This window comes from Diceros bicornis, chromosome 6, assembly GCF_020826845.1.
Source record: "Diceros bicornis minor isolate mBicDic1 chromosome 6, mDicBic1.mat.cur, whole genome shotgun sequence".
NCBI lineage: Eukaryota > Metazoa > Chordata > Mammalia > Perissodactyla > Rhinocerotidae > Diceros > Diceros bicornis.
The window spans coordinates 84,781,071-84,798,574 of NC_080745.1; the positions used below are offsets into that span (position 1 = coordinate 84,781,071).

Here is a 17,504-nt window from a genome sequence, read left to right on the forward strand (position 1 = left end):
TAAAAAGTTAACCTCCCTACCCCTTACCTCCCACAAAAAAAGCACTGGTGGCGGGACTTTTGCAGAACAAAAGAAATAGAAATCTGTGGTTTAATCAATGTTGTGAAAGTTATAATTAAGTATCTCAAATTAATTAGAAAACTCTTCACTTTAAAATCCTTGTTCCTAACTGAACTAAGATTAGATTTTAAGATTTTTTGCTAGGATAACAACGTGAAATGTAAGTATGCTTTGAAGCTAAACAAGCAAGAAAAGAGTTTCTTTATTTTGCTTCATTTTAGAAAGAAGAGGTAAATGAATGTGGTGAAAGTATTGACAGAAATAATTTGAAACGGTCCCAAAGCCATCTTCCTTCCTTTTCTCCTAAACCACCTCCAGACAGTGCAGTTATCAAAGCTGGATATTGTGTGAAACAAGGAGCAGTGGTGAGTAGCTTAAGAAAATATGGGAATTAATGAAAAATGAGTGTGCGTTAGCAGACTTACAACATACGCGTTGTTTGCTTTGTTTTGTGAAAGACCCTAAGCGAGAGGCCAGCATGCTGAGGAGTCAGGAGGTGGAATAGGGGTTATTCTGTGTTCATAACTCAGGGCTAGTATTTTCTTGGTCTGTGGGCGGCTGGGTGAGTTAATGCTTATTACCACTGTCCTTCAGTTTTAAATGAGGTTTCCTAACAGTTTAAATTTATCCCAGAAAGTTTTTCTATTGATTTCTCCCCCCTTGGGAGTGGGTCAGAGAAAGAGCTCTAGTGGAGAGATGGTAGGAGCGGGGCGTGGAAGGATTGCTTACTCGATTTGGTGTTGAGCTAACCTCGGTTGAAAGCTCTGTGATGTTGGGCTACTTACTTAACCTCTCAGGCTTTCAGTTTCTTTTTAAGGAAAATCGTATTATAAAACCTACCATCCAGATGTTGTTTTGAAAGGTGTAAATTAAGACAGTAGTTAGCGTGGCAGCTGGTCCTTAGTAAGAGCCATTTCGGGTTAGCCCAGATACTCGCACACAGCCGGATCTGTGAGGGGGAGCTGTGGGAAGAGCAAGTGATTCACCAGTATTTCTGAGGCTCCAGCGTACCTTTCCAAAATCTGTCATTCTTTCTATGGGAACTAAATCTTTAGAATTTCATAAGAAAATAAACTTTAAAATTTGAAAATAAAAGAACAAAAATTGCTGTAAGTAAAGAAATACTTAGATCTCTACTGGCAGTTCTGTTTGGCTTCGCGTCACTTTCTGGCAACTCTGATCAGCTCAGGTCGGCCAAGAGAGGGCTCCTTCAGCCCCGCGTGTTTGACCTTCTTTAGGCTGAGGGACCCAAGGGGAGGGCTACAGGTTTCTCCCTCCAGTGTGTCTGTGGGTCAAGTCAGGATTCTCTGGCTGTGACACCCTGGTGTGTTGGTTAGGGCTTTTAAGGAGAATTTCCTTTCTTTTTGTTTTACTCGTAAGTTCAAAATACCAACCCTTAGAGATACTGAAGTTTTAACAAAAAGTGTAGTTCACTGAGAAAAAATACTTGTACAAAGTAGGTTCACTTAATTAAGTATTTGTTGCTTTACTACCAAGTATAAAATGCATGTGGAAGGGTTCCTGCATTTTACAGATGGGGAAACTTGGTGTGGTTTAGTAGCGCTTCCTGTGCTTACTCTTAAACTTTGATAGCACTTACTGTGTGGAGTGAGGATGGGGAGGATGGGGAAGTGCTTTTTTTTTTTTTTTTTTTTTTTTTTAACTTTTAGAGCATTAAAAATATGAAACTGTATTAAAAAATCATGGAGTCAAAGCTGAAAGCTAGCTACCAAAGTTGAGTTAGGACTTGAAGGCTTGCAGAGCAAAAGAGAAGTTTCATCTGTCTGCTCACTAAGGGAGGGTGGTGAGATTTTCCAGTGCTTGACATTTCTGATTGTGGGTTCATATCAGAATAATTAAGTGGTTATTTACAGTTGACATTCTTAGAAACAGAAGTCTTATGTCTGTGTTCATCTCTGGTAGATGAAAAACTGGAAGAGAAGATATTTTCAGTTGGATGAAAACACAATAGGCTACTTCAAATCTGAACTGGTATGTTACTGTGTTGTAAATCTTGCTTTAAAATGTTTGAGAAGTATTACACTGTGGTGATTTTATATATATATATATATATATAAAACTTCTTGTCCTGTTTTCTATTTTTAAAATAATTAAATCTGGTTTTGAGAGGTACATAGGGCTCAGTTTATTTTGTCGTGATGCTTTTAGTTAATGGTGTTTTTGTTAAATAAATCTTAAATGAAAAGATCATATCTTCAAAGGCATTCCACCTTGAAAGAATTAAAAATATCAGGACCCCTCAGTCTACAAATGTCCTTTAAAGGGGCGCTGGAGGAGGTGGTGGAAGGAATTAAGTCTCTGAAAGTTTAACTCTCTATATTTCTGCTTTCTCTTCCCTGCCCTCTTTGACATTTTCTTTTCCTATTTCAGATTGACTACTAAGTTTCTTCATATAAGGCATTTTTGTCCTATCTGAATGTAGAATCTAAGACTGAAATTCCATCTTTCACTTGTTTAACATCCTTATTTAAAATATTCTCATCATGTGACCTGAGTTCTGCAATAGATTGTTGGATAAATTGGATGCAATTCTGTGCTTTACACGTCTGTCCTACCTCTTCTAGTTTCATAGGACTTTTGAGGGGGGAACCGTATACTTTATTTGAATGAAGGCACCAGAGCAGCACTGTCCAGTAGAATTTTCTGCACTGATGGAAATGTTTTAGATCTGCATTGGCTGCGTGTGGTTGTTGAGTGCTGGGAATGTGGCTCATGTGACTGAAGAACCTGACTTTATTTAATTTTTAAACCAAAACTGATTGTACTTAATAATCGTTAATTTAAATTTAAATGATTACACATAGCTGCTGGCTACTGTATTGGACAGCAGAGTACTAGAGAATAGGAAGGGAATATTTTAAGGTTCATTTCAGGTGTCTGTTCTTCTGGGAAGCTTTTGGACTCTGGATTAAGTGCCTTCTCTTAACACACGGTGGTACCCGATGCCCACTTCTATCATAATACTTTCCACTGTGTTTTGTAATTGTATGCATACTTGTCATTACCAGTTAACTACATGAGCTTCTTGAGAGCAAAGATTCTCTTTTGTACCCTTTTATGAACATAGCACCTGGTACTTGGTAGATAATCAATAAATGTTTTTGAATGAATGAAAAATGGTGTAACATCGTAAGGATAGCCATTTTAGCATGGAGGCCTTTCTCAGCCTTCAAGTTCTAAGAGCCTCAATTGGAAGTAGTAGTTACTTGGTCCAAAAAGTACCAGCCTTAGTGTCTCAGAAGGTTATGCTTGGTAGGTAGGTTGATTCATTGGTTTTAATTAATGCCAGTACTCTTGGGAAGAGTTGTTCATGCAACAGACATTCATTGAGCTGAGCTCTCCATGGCCCTGGTGCACTGTTCTGGGAGCTGGGAATAAGGAGAACAGTTAGCAATGTTCTGGCCTTCAGGAGTTCAGTTTTGCCAGAGAAATTGACATGTACCGCTGTCACCTACAGTAATTGTAATGAGACAAGAACTATTATAGAAGTATTTACTAAATTTTGAAAACCTGCATGTGGACAGTATGCTATAAAATCTGAAATGAAAGAATACTGAACTTTCATAGGAGGTAGGGAAATTATGTTAAGTATTTAGAAAACACAGATAATAAAGCTGAAAATTTGAAATATATTTATAATTATTGACCTTCATCAATTACTAAGATGCACATTTCCCCCCCACATTTTACCGTTTCTGAAATCTTAGAGTGTCTTAGAGCTGCTGCACTGAGGTGCAGTCAGGCAGCAGCTGTGCTGTAGTTGTCATTGCTTTCATGCACAGCACCTTTGGGTAAGATCCAGAAGACATCAGCATCAAAACCTGTAGAACAGGGGGCTGGCAGCTTGGAAGAAAATCTCGGGGACACAGTGGAACATTCTTAAGAAATGCTGTATCACCAATGCTCTTTTTGGCACAGAGAGTGGTATGGAGTGAAAAACATTGACATTGATGGCTTCTAGTCAAAAAGTGATTCAGAAGAGCTGGAATCTGACTGAAGTTTTAAAAAACCATAACCAATTTATTTTGCTTATATATTTTTATATATACTCAAGAATGATATATGATGAAAATTGATGATTGAAGTATAAAAGTGCTCCTTCATAAAACTTTTTGATCATGGGAAAGTTTAAACATAAAGTAAGTAGATAGAATAGTATTCTGAACCCCTATATATCCATCATCCAGATTTCAGAATTACTAGCATGTGGCTAGTTTTGTTTCTTGTGTACCACCACCACCTCCCCCTTCATATTTTGAAGCAAATTCTAGATGCACCGTTTCATCTATAATTATTTTAGTATATATCTCTAAAAGATAAAGATTTAAAAGTTTTTTCAGTAATTTTAAAAGACTTAAGTGCACAACTGAAAAACTGGAGAAAATATTTATAATGTATATCAGAGATAAAACATTAATATCTCTAATACATAAAGGATCTTAAAAAATGAGGGGATCTTTCCTCATCCTCTTTGCCCTCTTTTCGTCCCATCAATCACAAACAATTCAGCCTAAATTTATTTATTTATTTATTTTTTATTTTTTGCTGTTTTGTTTTGTTTTTTGTTAAGACTTTTATTTTTTTAGGGCAGTATAAGTTTCACAGCAAGATTAAGGGGAAGGTACAGAGATTTCCCATATAACCCCTATCCCCACATATGCATAGCCTGCCACACTGTCAACATCCCCCACCAGAGTGGTATATTTGTTACAATTGATGAACCTGCACTGACACATAATAATCGTCTGAAGTCTACAGTTTACATTACAACATTACAGTTCACTCTTTGTGTTGTACATTCTATGGGTTTGCACAAATGTATAATGATATGTGCCCACCATTATGGTATCATACAGAGTAGTTTCATTGCCCTAAAAATCCTCTGTGCTCCGCCTATTCCTCCCTCCCCCCTCCCCCCAACACCTGGTAACAACTGATCTTTTTACTGTCTCCATAGTTTTGCCTTTTCCAGAATGTTGTATTGTTGGTATCATACAATATGTAGCCTTTTTAGACTTCAGCCTAAATTTTTTAGGTGAGGCAAATCAATGTAGGTGTCCATCATGGTGGGGCAGGGCCAGAAAGAGCTGGAGTGGCCTGGTGTAGACAGGAAGAGCCCAAGTGGGATGAGGAGGCTGTCCTCTTAGGTTAGGCCAACATGAAATAGGGAAAAGAGGGAGGGCATCCACGTCGGGAGAGGGTGCTACAGAGATGGGAGGATGAATACATATATACTTAGTGATAAAATAAGGGAATATATTAAGGAGACTAGAAGCCAAGTTTCTCACTTGGGAGTAATAGATATGGAAAAGGAGAAGATTTTTGTATTAGATTGGAATTAGATGTATTGATATGAACTTGTTCTTTTAAAGATTTTATTTATTTATTTTTTCCCCCCAAAGCCCCAGTAGATAGTTGTGTGTCATAGCTGCACATCCTTCTAGTTGCTGTATGTGGGATGCGGCCTCAGCATGGCCAGAGAAGCAGCGCGTCGGTGCGAGCCCAGGATCCGAACCCGGGTCGCCAGCAGTGGAGCACGCTCACTTAACCACTAAGCCACGGGGCCGGCCCTTGATATGAGCTTTTAACATATACAGATAGATGTAGAAATAAATATGGATGTAAATGTATTCATGTGTTTACATATATCTATATGCATATAAAATATTCCCTAGCTCTGTGCACTGATAAAACTACCATTTTCTGTTGAAAGAAACCTAGGCTTCATGGAGAAATGGCACAGTTCCAAAGCTGAGACAGGAAAAATAAATATAAAACAAACCTGGAATATCTTGTTTCAGAAAGCAAGGAAGTCCTCACAGAATGATAGGGACATATCAGAAGGACTCAGAATCCAACTTGAAAACATTCCCCCTTACCAAGTTTAGGGCAATTTGAGTATCAAAATAAGTAATGATGGCAACAGATTATTGCCCATTGAATAAAACGGGAATCCATGAGCCCATACAGATATGAATGAATGAATGAGTGAGTGAATGAATGTACATAGGAAGGAGGAATGAGAGATTACACAGTTTCAAAGTACCTGTCTATAAAACATATATTAAGTACAAAGCGGGAAAGAATAACTTTACAGGTTGGCAGGTAACACTTTCATCAGGTGATCAGATGATTAAAGTGAACTTCATCGGTGATGAGATGAGTTAAAATCATTTACCGCCTGACAGGATAGTGTGAGAAGAAAGCAGTATCGCTTCTGTGATAGTCCTGCCAAAGATTCATAACCTGAATCTAATCATGAGGAAACATCAGACACACCCAAATGAGGGACATTGTACAGAATAACTGCCCTGTGATCTTTAGTAGAGTCAAGATTACCAAAGTCAAGGAAAGAAAAGAGATATGACAAGTAAATGCAGTCTGTGATTCTCACCTGAATTCTTTTGCTTTAATAAAAGACATTTGGAGGACACTTTCCTAATTTTGAGGGTTGTATTGTGATAATAGAAGAGGATGTTTTTGTAGGAAATACACGCTAGAATATTCAGGGTGGCGGGGGCCAGGTCAGCCACTCACTGTGGAATGGTTGAGGAAAATCTGTTCTCTGTGTTGTTTTTTCAGCCTTTGTCTAAGTTTGTGGTTGGTTCAAAGATTAAAAAGAGAAAACCTAGGGGAAAATATCTGGTAGAAAAATAAGCAAAAGACGTGATTAGATCATTTATTTACAAAGAAATTAAAATGATCTTTAAACATAAAAAGATATTCAATGTCACTCATAATTAGAGAAGCATGAAGTAAAACTTCGCAGAAATATTACTTCTCATCTATCATGAGAAAGCTGTGGCTGAGAGAAGAGATGGGCAAATTCTCTCTCCCCAAAACCAACTTATTATAAATGCCATTCTCTAACAAAAGGAACGAGGGCCCCCAGGAGAAATGGCCAATTACAGAGCTGGGGTAGGGAAAGTACAAGCTGAGCCCAGAAGATCTAGTTGTGACAGAAAAGAAGGAAGTGGCTCGGAGAATGATGGGGACGTGTCAAAAGGACACACAAGCCAGCTTGAAGGGGCTCCCAGTGCCCAAAACTCAGACAATTTGAGCACCAAAATAAATGACGATAGTAATGGATTGTAACCCAGAGAATAAAATGAGTCATGAATAAATAAATGGAGAAGGAAAAGCATTTCCTTAGAGTAAAATTCCAGCTAATATGTGTAGATGAATTGAGGGGGTTAGAAAAATCACCATTTACCAGCCACTGTAGTAATGGTGGTTTCAGGCTAGAATCCTCAATGTTTGATAAAACTAGCGAGCCAAATTATGATGGGAAACTGAGTGCTGTATAGGCTCCAGCTATCTCCCTGCAGGATACTTAATAACGACAAAAGAGAAAAGAGTAACTTCACAGTTACTGGCAGACATGACCTTAAGCGAGAGATCAGGGTTAACACACTAGTAGTGAGACAAACCACTGTCATGTGCCCCCTGAGAATAGTATGCTGAGAAGAGCTTATCACATCTGTGGTTTCCTGCCCAAACTGTATAACCTCAATCTAAGCATGATTGACATCAGACAAACCCCAATTAAGGGACGTTCTACAAAATATCTGGCCTACACTCTTTAAAACTCTAAAGGTCATGAAAAAGAAAGACAGACTGAAGAACTATTCCACAGTAAAGGAGACTAAGAGACATGACAACTAAATACAAGGTATGATCCTATCAGAAAATACATCATTTTTCTTTTGCTGGAAAGGATACTGCTGGGACAGTTAATGAAATCTGAATATGGTCTGTAGATTAGATAACAGTGTTGCTTCACGGTGGAACTTCTGGTTTTCATAATTGTACTGTGGTTATATAAGAGAACATCCTTGTTTTAGGAAATATCCCCTGAAGTATTTAGTAGTAAAGTACATCATATCTACAACTTGCCTTCAGATATTTCAGGAAAAATATATGCGCCCACACCATATTCACATATATGTACACAAACACAGACACTGAGTTAGCAAATGTAAATATTAACATCTTGGAAAACAGGGTGCAATGTGTACAGAAATTCATATCTGAAGTTATTTTAAAATGAACTACTTTGTAAAACTTTAAAGAAAGATTGGTGATTTAAAAAGAGTTCAGCCATAGTTAAGTTTTTGCCTAGTGCTTCATAAAATAATGGTGTCTTAATCTCATGGTGTCATATTCAGTGAAATTTGATATATGATATTTCATGCAATGTATAATATAAATATTATGCTATTAGGAACTAATTATATCTGTGTCTTATATCTGGTTTTAAAACCTTAGGTGAGGTACTTAACGTGTAATTCTCAGTTTCCTCAGGTGAATACTGGTGCATGTATTGTGCTGTGGAAAGTTTAAATGAGATAAAACCTTTTAAAACCTAGCAGATGTGCTGGCACTTAGTAAATGTTCAATAAATTGTGCTTGTTAAAATAATGTATTCATATAAAAGTAATATTCTAAAAATAAATTTAACTCAGATTAAGCTGGGTATTAAGTACTCTGGTGTCTTCTATATCAAATAACATTCCAAAAGAAGAAGTGCTCCACTTAACAGGGAACGTAGGGGTCCAACAGGGAAAAGTCTGATGGGTAATAGCTTTTAATAAGCTACATTGTCATTAAGTCTGGAAATGATGTGAATATGGGTTATATGCTGGTTTCCTTGTCTCAAACCACAGTGTGTATAAAGTTATATTTAGTATTTGAGCTATTGTGATGCTGGATGGTTCAAGAAGGTAGATTTATGTCTTAGATGTGCTTCAAGAAAGAAGCATAATTTTCACATAGCTCTCCAAATAAGACAACTAACACTTAAACGGATTTTAAAAATATACGTCATCTGTTTGTTTGCTTTTTTGCCAGGAAAAGGAACCTCTCCGTGTAATACCACTTAAAGAGGTTCATAAAGTCCAGGAATGTAAGCAGAGGTAAGCATCAGCTCTCACTTGGCTCCTGGCACAACTTATTAATTCACAGTAGTGCCTTAGTTTGATTGTTGTGCTTACAGATGATATTTTCTCTGTTACTTCTAGAGTTAGTTTTAACTCTTTATAGATTGGATATGCTAGACCTTTCAAAACTCCCAGATTAAAGTAGTGAGATTTTTTTGTTTTATTTGAAAGTTAAAAATTAGGAAACCAGTCCTTAAGCTTATTAATGGAAAGGAAAAATTTAATATGAACAACTTCTATCATATTTGACAAATTGATGTATTTTTAATTTTAATATTTTGAGGTTGCTGCAGAATAGAGCTTTATTAAAAAATGTGTTAACTGTGCCAGTGTTTCTTTGAGCAAACTGATTTCTTCACAGTTGAAAACTTTGAATTTTAAACTTATTTTATGAACCTTTTCTAAAAATATATATAACTATATAAAATATGTAAAATTTAATGCAAAAATAAATTGAAAAGGATGATAATTTAGTTTTATTAAATCAGTATTTTACCTCCAATATTTATTTTCTTATTGGCATATATTTGGTACTGGATAAGCAAGTGAAAGAAAGTATCAAACAATTGCCATTTAAGTAAAATTGGGACTTTTTTTTTCTTGCCAGTGACATAATGATGAGGGATAACCTCTTTGAAATTGTAACGTCATCTCGAACTTTCTATGTGCAGGTAAGATACTTCTTTGGAGATTATAGATCCTCCTAACAAGAAATTAATAATTTTAGAGGTGAAATAAACATAAATAAACTTGTTGCTTATGGGAATAAGCAAAAAATTTGACAACTGTAATTCACCAACTTAAAAAAATGTTATATGTAAGATTTGGTAGGTCATATGTTCAGCAAATAGGGGTATTCTTTGCTAAGAATTAGTTGAATAAAATTAAGTAGTATTTGGGGGAAGGGAAATGCTGTTTTTTTTTTTTTTTTTTTTAAAGATTTTATTTATTTTTTTCTCCCCAAAGCCCTAGTAGATAGTTGTATGTCATAGCTGCACATCCTTTTAGTTGCTGTATGTGGGACTCGGCCTCAGGATGGACGGAGAAGTGGTGCCTCGGTGCGCGCCCAGGATCCGAACCCGGGCCACCAGCATCGGAGCGCGCGCACTTAACCACCAAGCCACGGGGCCCGCCCGGGAAATGCTGTTTTAACTTAGATGCTAACTTTCAATTTGGGTTGTTTTTTCACATATTTTGGGATTTTGATTATATCATTTTTGATAATTTTATAAAAAGGGGGCTTGAATACCCATAATAAAAGTCAACAGTAGATCTTATAGTTTCACTAACGGTAAATAGGCATTTGTATTTTAAGTTTAAAATACGCTTTTTAGCACATTGAATTATTTAGATTGGAAGTTTTTTTTAAAAGAACATTTGTTTTTGTTTTATAAAAGTTACATATGCTTATTGCAGAAAATTTGGAAAATAGAAAAATATGAGGAAAAGGGTGGTTTATAAAACACACAGAATCCCACATTCAGGCAACCATTTTTATTTTTTTACTGCCTTTTGTAAGGTATATTTTTTTATAACAAATGGGGTCATATGAAGTAAAGTGTTATGTCCTATTTGTTGAATATATTGTGGTCATTTTTTCCACATCATTAAAAATTGTCTGAAAACCTTTTAGTACTGTACCCTACTCTTGTATGAACGTTCCAGAATTAAGCTGTCTCTCCACTACTCTGTGTTACTGATCATTCATTTACATAGTTCTTGTATATTTACTGTGATAAATAATGTATGGTGAATGTTTTTGTGCATAAATTTGCCTGAATTTCTTCTTTAGGTTAAGTTTCTAGATCAGAATAACTATCAGAGCATGAACCTTTTTAAACCTTTTATTTTGCTAAATTGATTTCTAGATTTGTGCTCCTATATGTAATGAGTGAAAGTATACTCTACCTTTGCCTGTTTTGAGTTTTTCCTTTTAAAAAGTCCTTGTTAATATCATTGGTGTGAAAATATTATCAAGGAGTTTAAAATTTTTGAACTTCAGATTCTAGAATCTTGACGTAAAGGGCAGTATGTTTTTTTTTGGTGAGGAAGATCAACCCTGAGCTGACATCCGATGCCAATCCTCCCTTTTTTGCTGAGGAAAACTGGCCCTGGGCTAACATCCGTGTCCGTCTTCTCTACTTTATATGGGATGCCGCCACAGCATGGCTTGATAAGCGGTGCGTTGGTGCGTGCCCGGGATCCAAACCTGCGAACCCTGGGCCGCCGAAGCGGAACACACGCACTTAGCTGCTGTGCCATAGGGCCGGACGGGCAGTATCTTTATAGCCCTCTTAGGGTCTTGTTTAATTGGATTAAAGTCATGGTAAAGTTTTTAATTCACACTGGAAGGGACGATCCTATCAAGGAATATGACACTTGGGAAGATGACTACCAATACTTCTTTTAGGTTTTAGGGTACCACTAGAAATTATTTATAGAAAAATAATATATACAAAGATGTCAAAATGGTTTTTTAACTACACAATTGCATAAATGTTCCTGTAGCAGATTCAGACAATAAAGCAGTAGATAAAACAAAATGAGAAGGTCTGTCTCTGACTTCTTCCTCTCCTTGTCTTCTCTCCAGAAGTATTCACATTGACACTTTGATGTCTCTGATCTTAAAACGCTAAGTGCCCAACTTATGACTCTGTGTGATAACTTACCCAGCAAAACCTGGTTTAAAAAAGTGATTTCTAAAATTTTTTGGAAACTTTTGCCTTAGAATGATTTTGTTGTTGACACTATTAATAACCGAAACAAATACATTGGACTTACAGAAGTAGGAGCTGATTTTGAGGAAAAATTGACTGAATGAGTCCTTTCTTTCCCTTAGGCTGATAGCCCTGAAGAGATGCACAGTTGGATTAAAGCTGTCTCGGGTGCCATTGTGGCGCAGCGGGGGCCTGGCCGATCGGCATCTTCGGTATGTTTCCTGTTCTCCAGGGTGCTACTCCCTCGGGTCCCCTCATTCTGTCAATTTATTTTCCTTCTCTCCCCCTAATCCTCCTGGTTTCTTTCTGTATTGAGATTTATTTGCATGTTGACTTTCATACCAATTGGATTTGCAAAAAAATAGTGCATTTCTAATTTAATGCTTCCTTGTAGTGTTATGTATACATAACTTTCGTGCATTGTATTGTCTTAAATGCACAAGCAGGGCAACTAAAGAATGAACGTTTCCTTGCTTTGTTTTAGGAGTTCCTGCGTGTCAGTAGGTCTAGATTTGGTATAACTTGACAGATTCTTACTATGGTATGTGGCCTCATCATGTAAGGCACCTTGAGTTGTAGCATTACAGTTTTGTGAACGTCTCAGTTTTCTCTTTACTTCCTCTAATTTCAGCTAAGGTTTTTTTGTCTTAATTAGTACCATAAGACCATTGAGCAGCTGGGACCTTAAGTACGATTTAGTGCTCTCAATCAATATTTCCCATTTCATGTTTTCATTCTCATTTTCTAGTAGGCTAATTTAAAAGGCTGCTTCTTTTCACTATGTTTGTGGTAGTATGATAATAAAATTAAACCAGCTAAACATTCTCAGAAATAGTAAGAAAAAATGTTTTTAATTTTAATTTATCATGTTCAAGTACATCATAGGAAGATTTGGCTTTAGAATAATTTGTTCACTGATCTCTGATCTGAAAATACAAATTCTACTGAGGAATGAAAACTTTTTAAGTGTCTTGAAATGTAACACTTTCATCTGCAGGATGTAGTCTGATATGTAGCATGATAGCCTTCATTGTCTAGATGCGTTGTACATGCTAGGTACTCTATACTTTTGGTATTTTCCTGTAGTGATATTGTCTTTCAATAGTTTCCTGGTAGCAATAACTACAGATCAGTAAATACAAATCCATCTTTCTCATTTCTTAAGTTTTTCGCCTTACATCCTTTTTGGTGTATCTCAGAAGTCACTTTGATGGGTGTTAACTTTGTAACTGCCTGTGTTTTATGTGACCTTTTCAGCAGTCAAGTCTGAGACTCTCTGCAAAAACAATGTCCGCTGGGAAGAGGAAAAGTTGGAGAAGGGCGTTTGCATTTTGTGCTTTGTGGTGGGGGCAAATGGACTATCTAGCTGTAACTATCAGCAGAACTTTCTTTTCCTCCCTCTCCCCAGTATAGGTTAACTCTAATCTTAGCTTTGCACTGTGTTCCAGATGCGGCAGGCCAGAAGGCTGTCGAATCCTTGTATACAGAGGTATACATCAAGAACTGGTGACTGCAGCACGTATGTGGGCTCTCACGCAAACGTGCCTTCTTACTAGAGGGCCAGACTTACTCACTACTTACAACTGATTGTAGAAAGTTGAGTTAACCAAACTGCCTTTGCAGTTATTGTAACTGACTTTGTCAACACTAACACAAACTATTTCACTACAGTCATCAGGCTGGATATGAATATTTTTTAAAAAAAGATAATGAAAAAAATAGAACTTTACTAATTGAAAAAGTTATATTAAGTTATCTTCTAAACAATTTACTGAATTGCCACAGCAGTTTCAATTTCTATATTTTATGTATTTTGAAATTTTTTATACCACACCACTTGAAACGCATCTTTGTTCTATGCAAACTCATGCATGCATATGCATTGGATAAACTCTACATTGCTATAGTTTGCATGGCATTTTAAATCTCAGGTGAAATTTAGCCATCTAATGGGAATCTATAGTGTTCTGGTAATTTGTAGCACTTTGTTTTCAAAGCCACTAGTATCATAAATGAACACAATATACTAGGAACCATATGGCAATGCATTTGGAATGGTCATATTTAAGGATATCTTCAGATCTGATTTAGTTAGAAGCATATTGAAATTAATATTCACAACTGATAATTATTTCACCACAGTTTTAATAAATGATTAAAGATGTTCCCTTTGTTGCCTTTAAAATCTTAAGCCATATGAATGTATGACGTACTCAAAACTAAATAAATGCAATTAAATAAGAAATGAAAAACTATGCTATTATTGGTTGCAGTGAAATTCAGGGAAGCAAAAACTAAGTTTGTCAGACTGCCAGATGAAATAATAGGTTTGAAAACTTGAGTTCTGCTTATTAAAGAAATGTGGCCTTTCATTTTTATAGTCTGCATTTTCATTTTTTATCTTTCTAAAATATCTGGGATAATTCCTAGTATTGATTGAGAATATACTCTTAAATAAAATTATAAAGCTGGTAGGCCCCCTTTTAAACACAGTTTAGTTGAAATTGGAACACTTTTCCACTTCAGGCTGACTGAGTCTTCAAAGTGTCAAAGCTGCCAAATTTGGCTTGGTGACAGAACTGGTTTCTTAGTGGAAATGGTTGTTGGCTGTCATTGCTTTAAACTCACTCCTAAAAATGCATTGCTTTGGGAAGGAACTTGCACATGTGTGCTGCATGGCTCGTGCTTCTGTTCTGTGTGTGTGTGTTGTTTTGTTTGTTTTTCAGAGAAGAAAGTCTCACACTGAGTTACTGACCTTGTCGTTAATGATTGACTGTGTCTGACCACCACCCCTCTTTACAGGAGCGTTCCATCTGTCCTTCAGAATCCAAATACGCTTCCCGCCCTGCCGGTGCAGCAGCCGCCGCCTCACATTCCACAGCCTCTCGCAGCAACTCTCTGGTCTCAGGCTTTACCGTGGAGAAGCGAGGATTTCACGAATCTCTTGCCAAGGTCAAGCCAGGGAACTTCAAGGTCCAGACTGTCTCTCCAAGAGAACCAGCTTCCAAAATGACTGAACAAGCTCGGCTAAAACCTCAAAGTACAAATGGCCCTCAGGAAAAAGATTGTGACCCCGTGGACTTGGATGATGCGAGCCTTCCCGTCAGCGATGTGTGAGGTGGCAGCACGCGGAGCCTGACCACCTCAGCAGCCCCTCCGTTTCCTTTCATGAGGCTTCCAGCCAAAGATGGTAAAGGGTGAAATGGTTTCTAGTGCATATGTTATACTGCCTCTTAGATGTACTCTTTATAAGCTGGTAAACCAAGAGTCTAGGGAGTGGCCAAACTAAATGTAATTTCTTTAAAAAAGGAAAAAACCTAAGTGTTTCAGTATCAACTGTCTGAAGCTTTGTGTGTTCTCATTCGGGTGGTAAAAATGTGTGTGATATTTTTAGTGAATTTGACAATTTAAATGTTTAACAACTTAAAACATTAAAAATGCTTATTAATTATTTTGGTTGTTTTTAAAATGCTACTATGACTTCCTGTTAGATGTTCGATATTTACACATTCTTACTGGTTAATATTATTGAATGAAATATTGCCAGACTAAGATATCTAAACTCATGAATGTCTGTGGTGCTGTAAAATTTATACTACAATGTGGACTGTTTTGAAATGATAACCATTTTTGATGCTCTGGATCTCAAGGTGAGTGGTAAGTTTTGCGTAGAGGATAGTGTTGGACCATGAGTGAGGGTTGTGGGTTGTACTGGGGTGGATAAGAGGGGGAAATTAGAGTTCATACAACCATATCTTGGATGTTTGTTTGAAAAGCTTAATCAGGACTGTAGCAGTCATTGCTTTTATTCAGTGAAAACTATTTGGTATGAAATTTCTGGGAGATATGGTTTTCTTATCAAAGTTTTGTAAGTAGTTCTTATTTCTATGTTTGGTTCAGTGAGAGACCTCACGTTTATATGTGAAGACATACTGCCCTTAGTCATGCGATCGTAGCCTTTACTTTTTGTCACTAATAACCCATATTCAAATGCCTGGGTTTCTTCATCTTGTTAGGGATGTTATGAGCTCAGAAGTCCTACTGATTGGTTTTAAACGTTGGGATAAAATTAATTTTCAGTAGCATAGTTTAATGTGTTAAATAAGGTATCATTTTATGTTAGAGATACCAGAATGCTGTTATTCTACTACCTGTGCAATATGTTTTAAAACACAAATTTGAGTATATGTTTAATCACAGGGATATCATAAATATTTAACACCTCTAAAAAATCCTTCGTTTCAGGTATTGAATAATAGACCAGTTAGGGCAAGTACCATTTTTACGGTTCAGTCTTAAACATTTGCTTTAAGAAAATAGTCTTGAATTTCACATGCTGCTATTTTTATGATGTTTTGCCATTTTACAGTACTGTTTTGTTTTGAATTCATACTTGTCGCTGTTCCTCCTTTTCATTTTCTAAGATGACTTCTTTGAGAACGAGAGAGATTTCCTACTACATTGTGGGGTCCAGAGGTTACTATCTATTATTACTAGAATTATCATAGCATCAGTTTAAAAATCCAAATGCATAAAGAATGCACCACTCAACTTTTTTATTCATAAGCTAATATTTTTAAAAATTATTTAGATTTTTCCTTTTTTGCAGCTACGTTTGAAAAGGTTTTAAGTAGTTATCACTTTTTCTGCTGATATATCCATTGTAATGGCTCTTTTGAAAGTTTCTTTTTCATGAACACACCTAAGAAATCTTGTGTAGACACTTGGCGATATTCAGGAGCCTAATGCTGTTTCTTTGGTACAGCTTCTACATTGCATGTTCGTTTTAACATATTTTGGTATTGATAATTTGATATATTTCATAGTGGCAAAATACTAGCTCTATTTTGGGACTTTTTATAGAACTACCCTTGTATTCAATAGCATAGGAAAATGTTCTTGTGATTGTCAGGGTCTCCTAATATTTATCTCAATACTTTTATAATTCTATGAAAATTATTTAATTATTTTAAAACTTCTACTTTTCTTGTAAATGTGTCACATCTCAGTTGTCAAAAAATTACTTTGAATATCTTAATATTTGCTGCAGTTTTTTTCTGTGTGTATAACGTTTTTCAGAATGGGAGTAGATGTGTGCTTCCCAATGTTTACTTCTACGTCTGTTATCTTTATATGTCAGACTGGTTGAACACTGTAATGACTTGAGAATAAACTGCTCAAAATTAATTCTAACTTATTTCTCATTTGGTTTGGTTCAGCTCTTGTGTGAACAAGTAATTGGAACTAGTACAAAGTGTGTTTGGTTAATTGACTTGAATTTACATATTTAAGGACAGACTGATTATTTGGTAATCTTTGAAAGGCATAGCTTGATACGAAACTGTGCAAGGAAAGATGACTCTTTCTGGAAAAAAGAGCTTGCTTATTTTGCTTAATTAAAAAATGTGTTCTCAAAAGCAAAATTAAATATGTTGGCTTCAGAGCAGTTTGAATCATCCAGGCTGCTTTTGCAGTGCTTGGGTATTGGTTAGATGGACGTGACAGGAGGAAGGCTGAGTGCAGAGGGCATTCTGACCCCTAGATGGCCTGTTGACATGCACTCGGAGAAACTCCGTGTCAGGCATTAGAGGCTGCTGTGTGCAAACCTGCTGTTAGTAACGAATATTCTACGTCTGCTGTGTATCTGATAATAATGGAATTGGATCAAGGATATCTGTCTTGGTAATTTTTATTAATTGGTGCAACTTAATTTTCTTTCCCTGAAAAGTATTTTAAATGTTTTCATTTTTAAAAAACACCCCAAATG

At 36.4% G+C, this 17,504-nt stretch overlaps 1 protein-coding gene across 11 annotated transcripts in view; it reads left to right on the plus strand.

Annotated features, from left to right (window-relative positions):
- The window catches only part of PLEKHA1 (pleckstrin homology domain containing A1), a 53,815-nt gene extending 36,885 nt beyond the window's left edge, over positions 1-16,930 (plus strand). For 6 of the 11 annotated variants that reach the window (XM_058544179.1, XM_058544181.1, XM_058544180.1 and 3 more), the window contains 6 exons: positions 282-425; positions 1,984-2,052; positions 8,932-8,996; positions 9,628-9,691; positions 11,860-11,949; positions 14,540-16,930. In XM_058544179.1, coding sequence (XP_058400162.1) covers positions 282-425; positions 1,984-2,052; positions 8,932-8,996; positions 9,628-9,691; positions 11,860-11,949; positions 14,540-14,854 — 747 coding nt within the window. In that variant the 3' untranslated portion in view covers positions 14,855-16,930. The other 5 variants (XM_058544183.1, XM_058544184.1, XM_058544187.1 and 2 more) reach the window with 5 other exon arrangements.
- Positions 16,931-17,504: the final 574 nt, after the last annotated feature.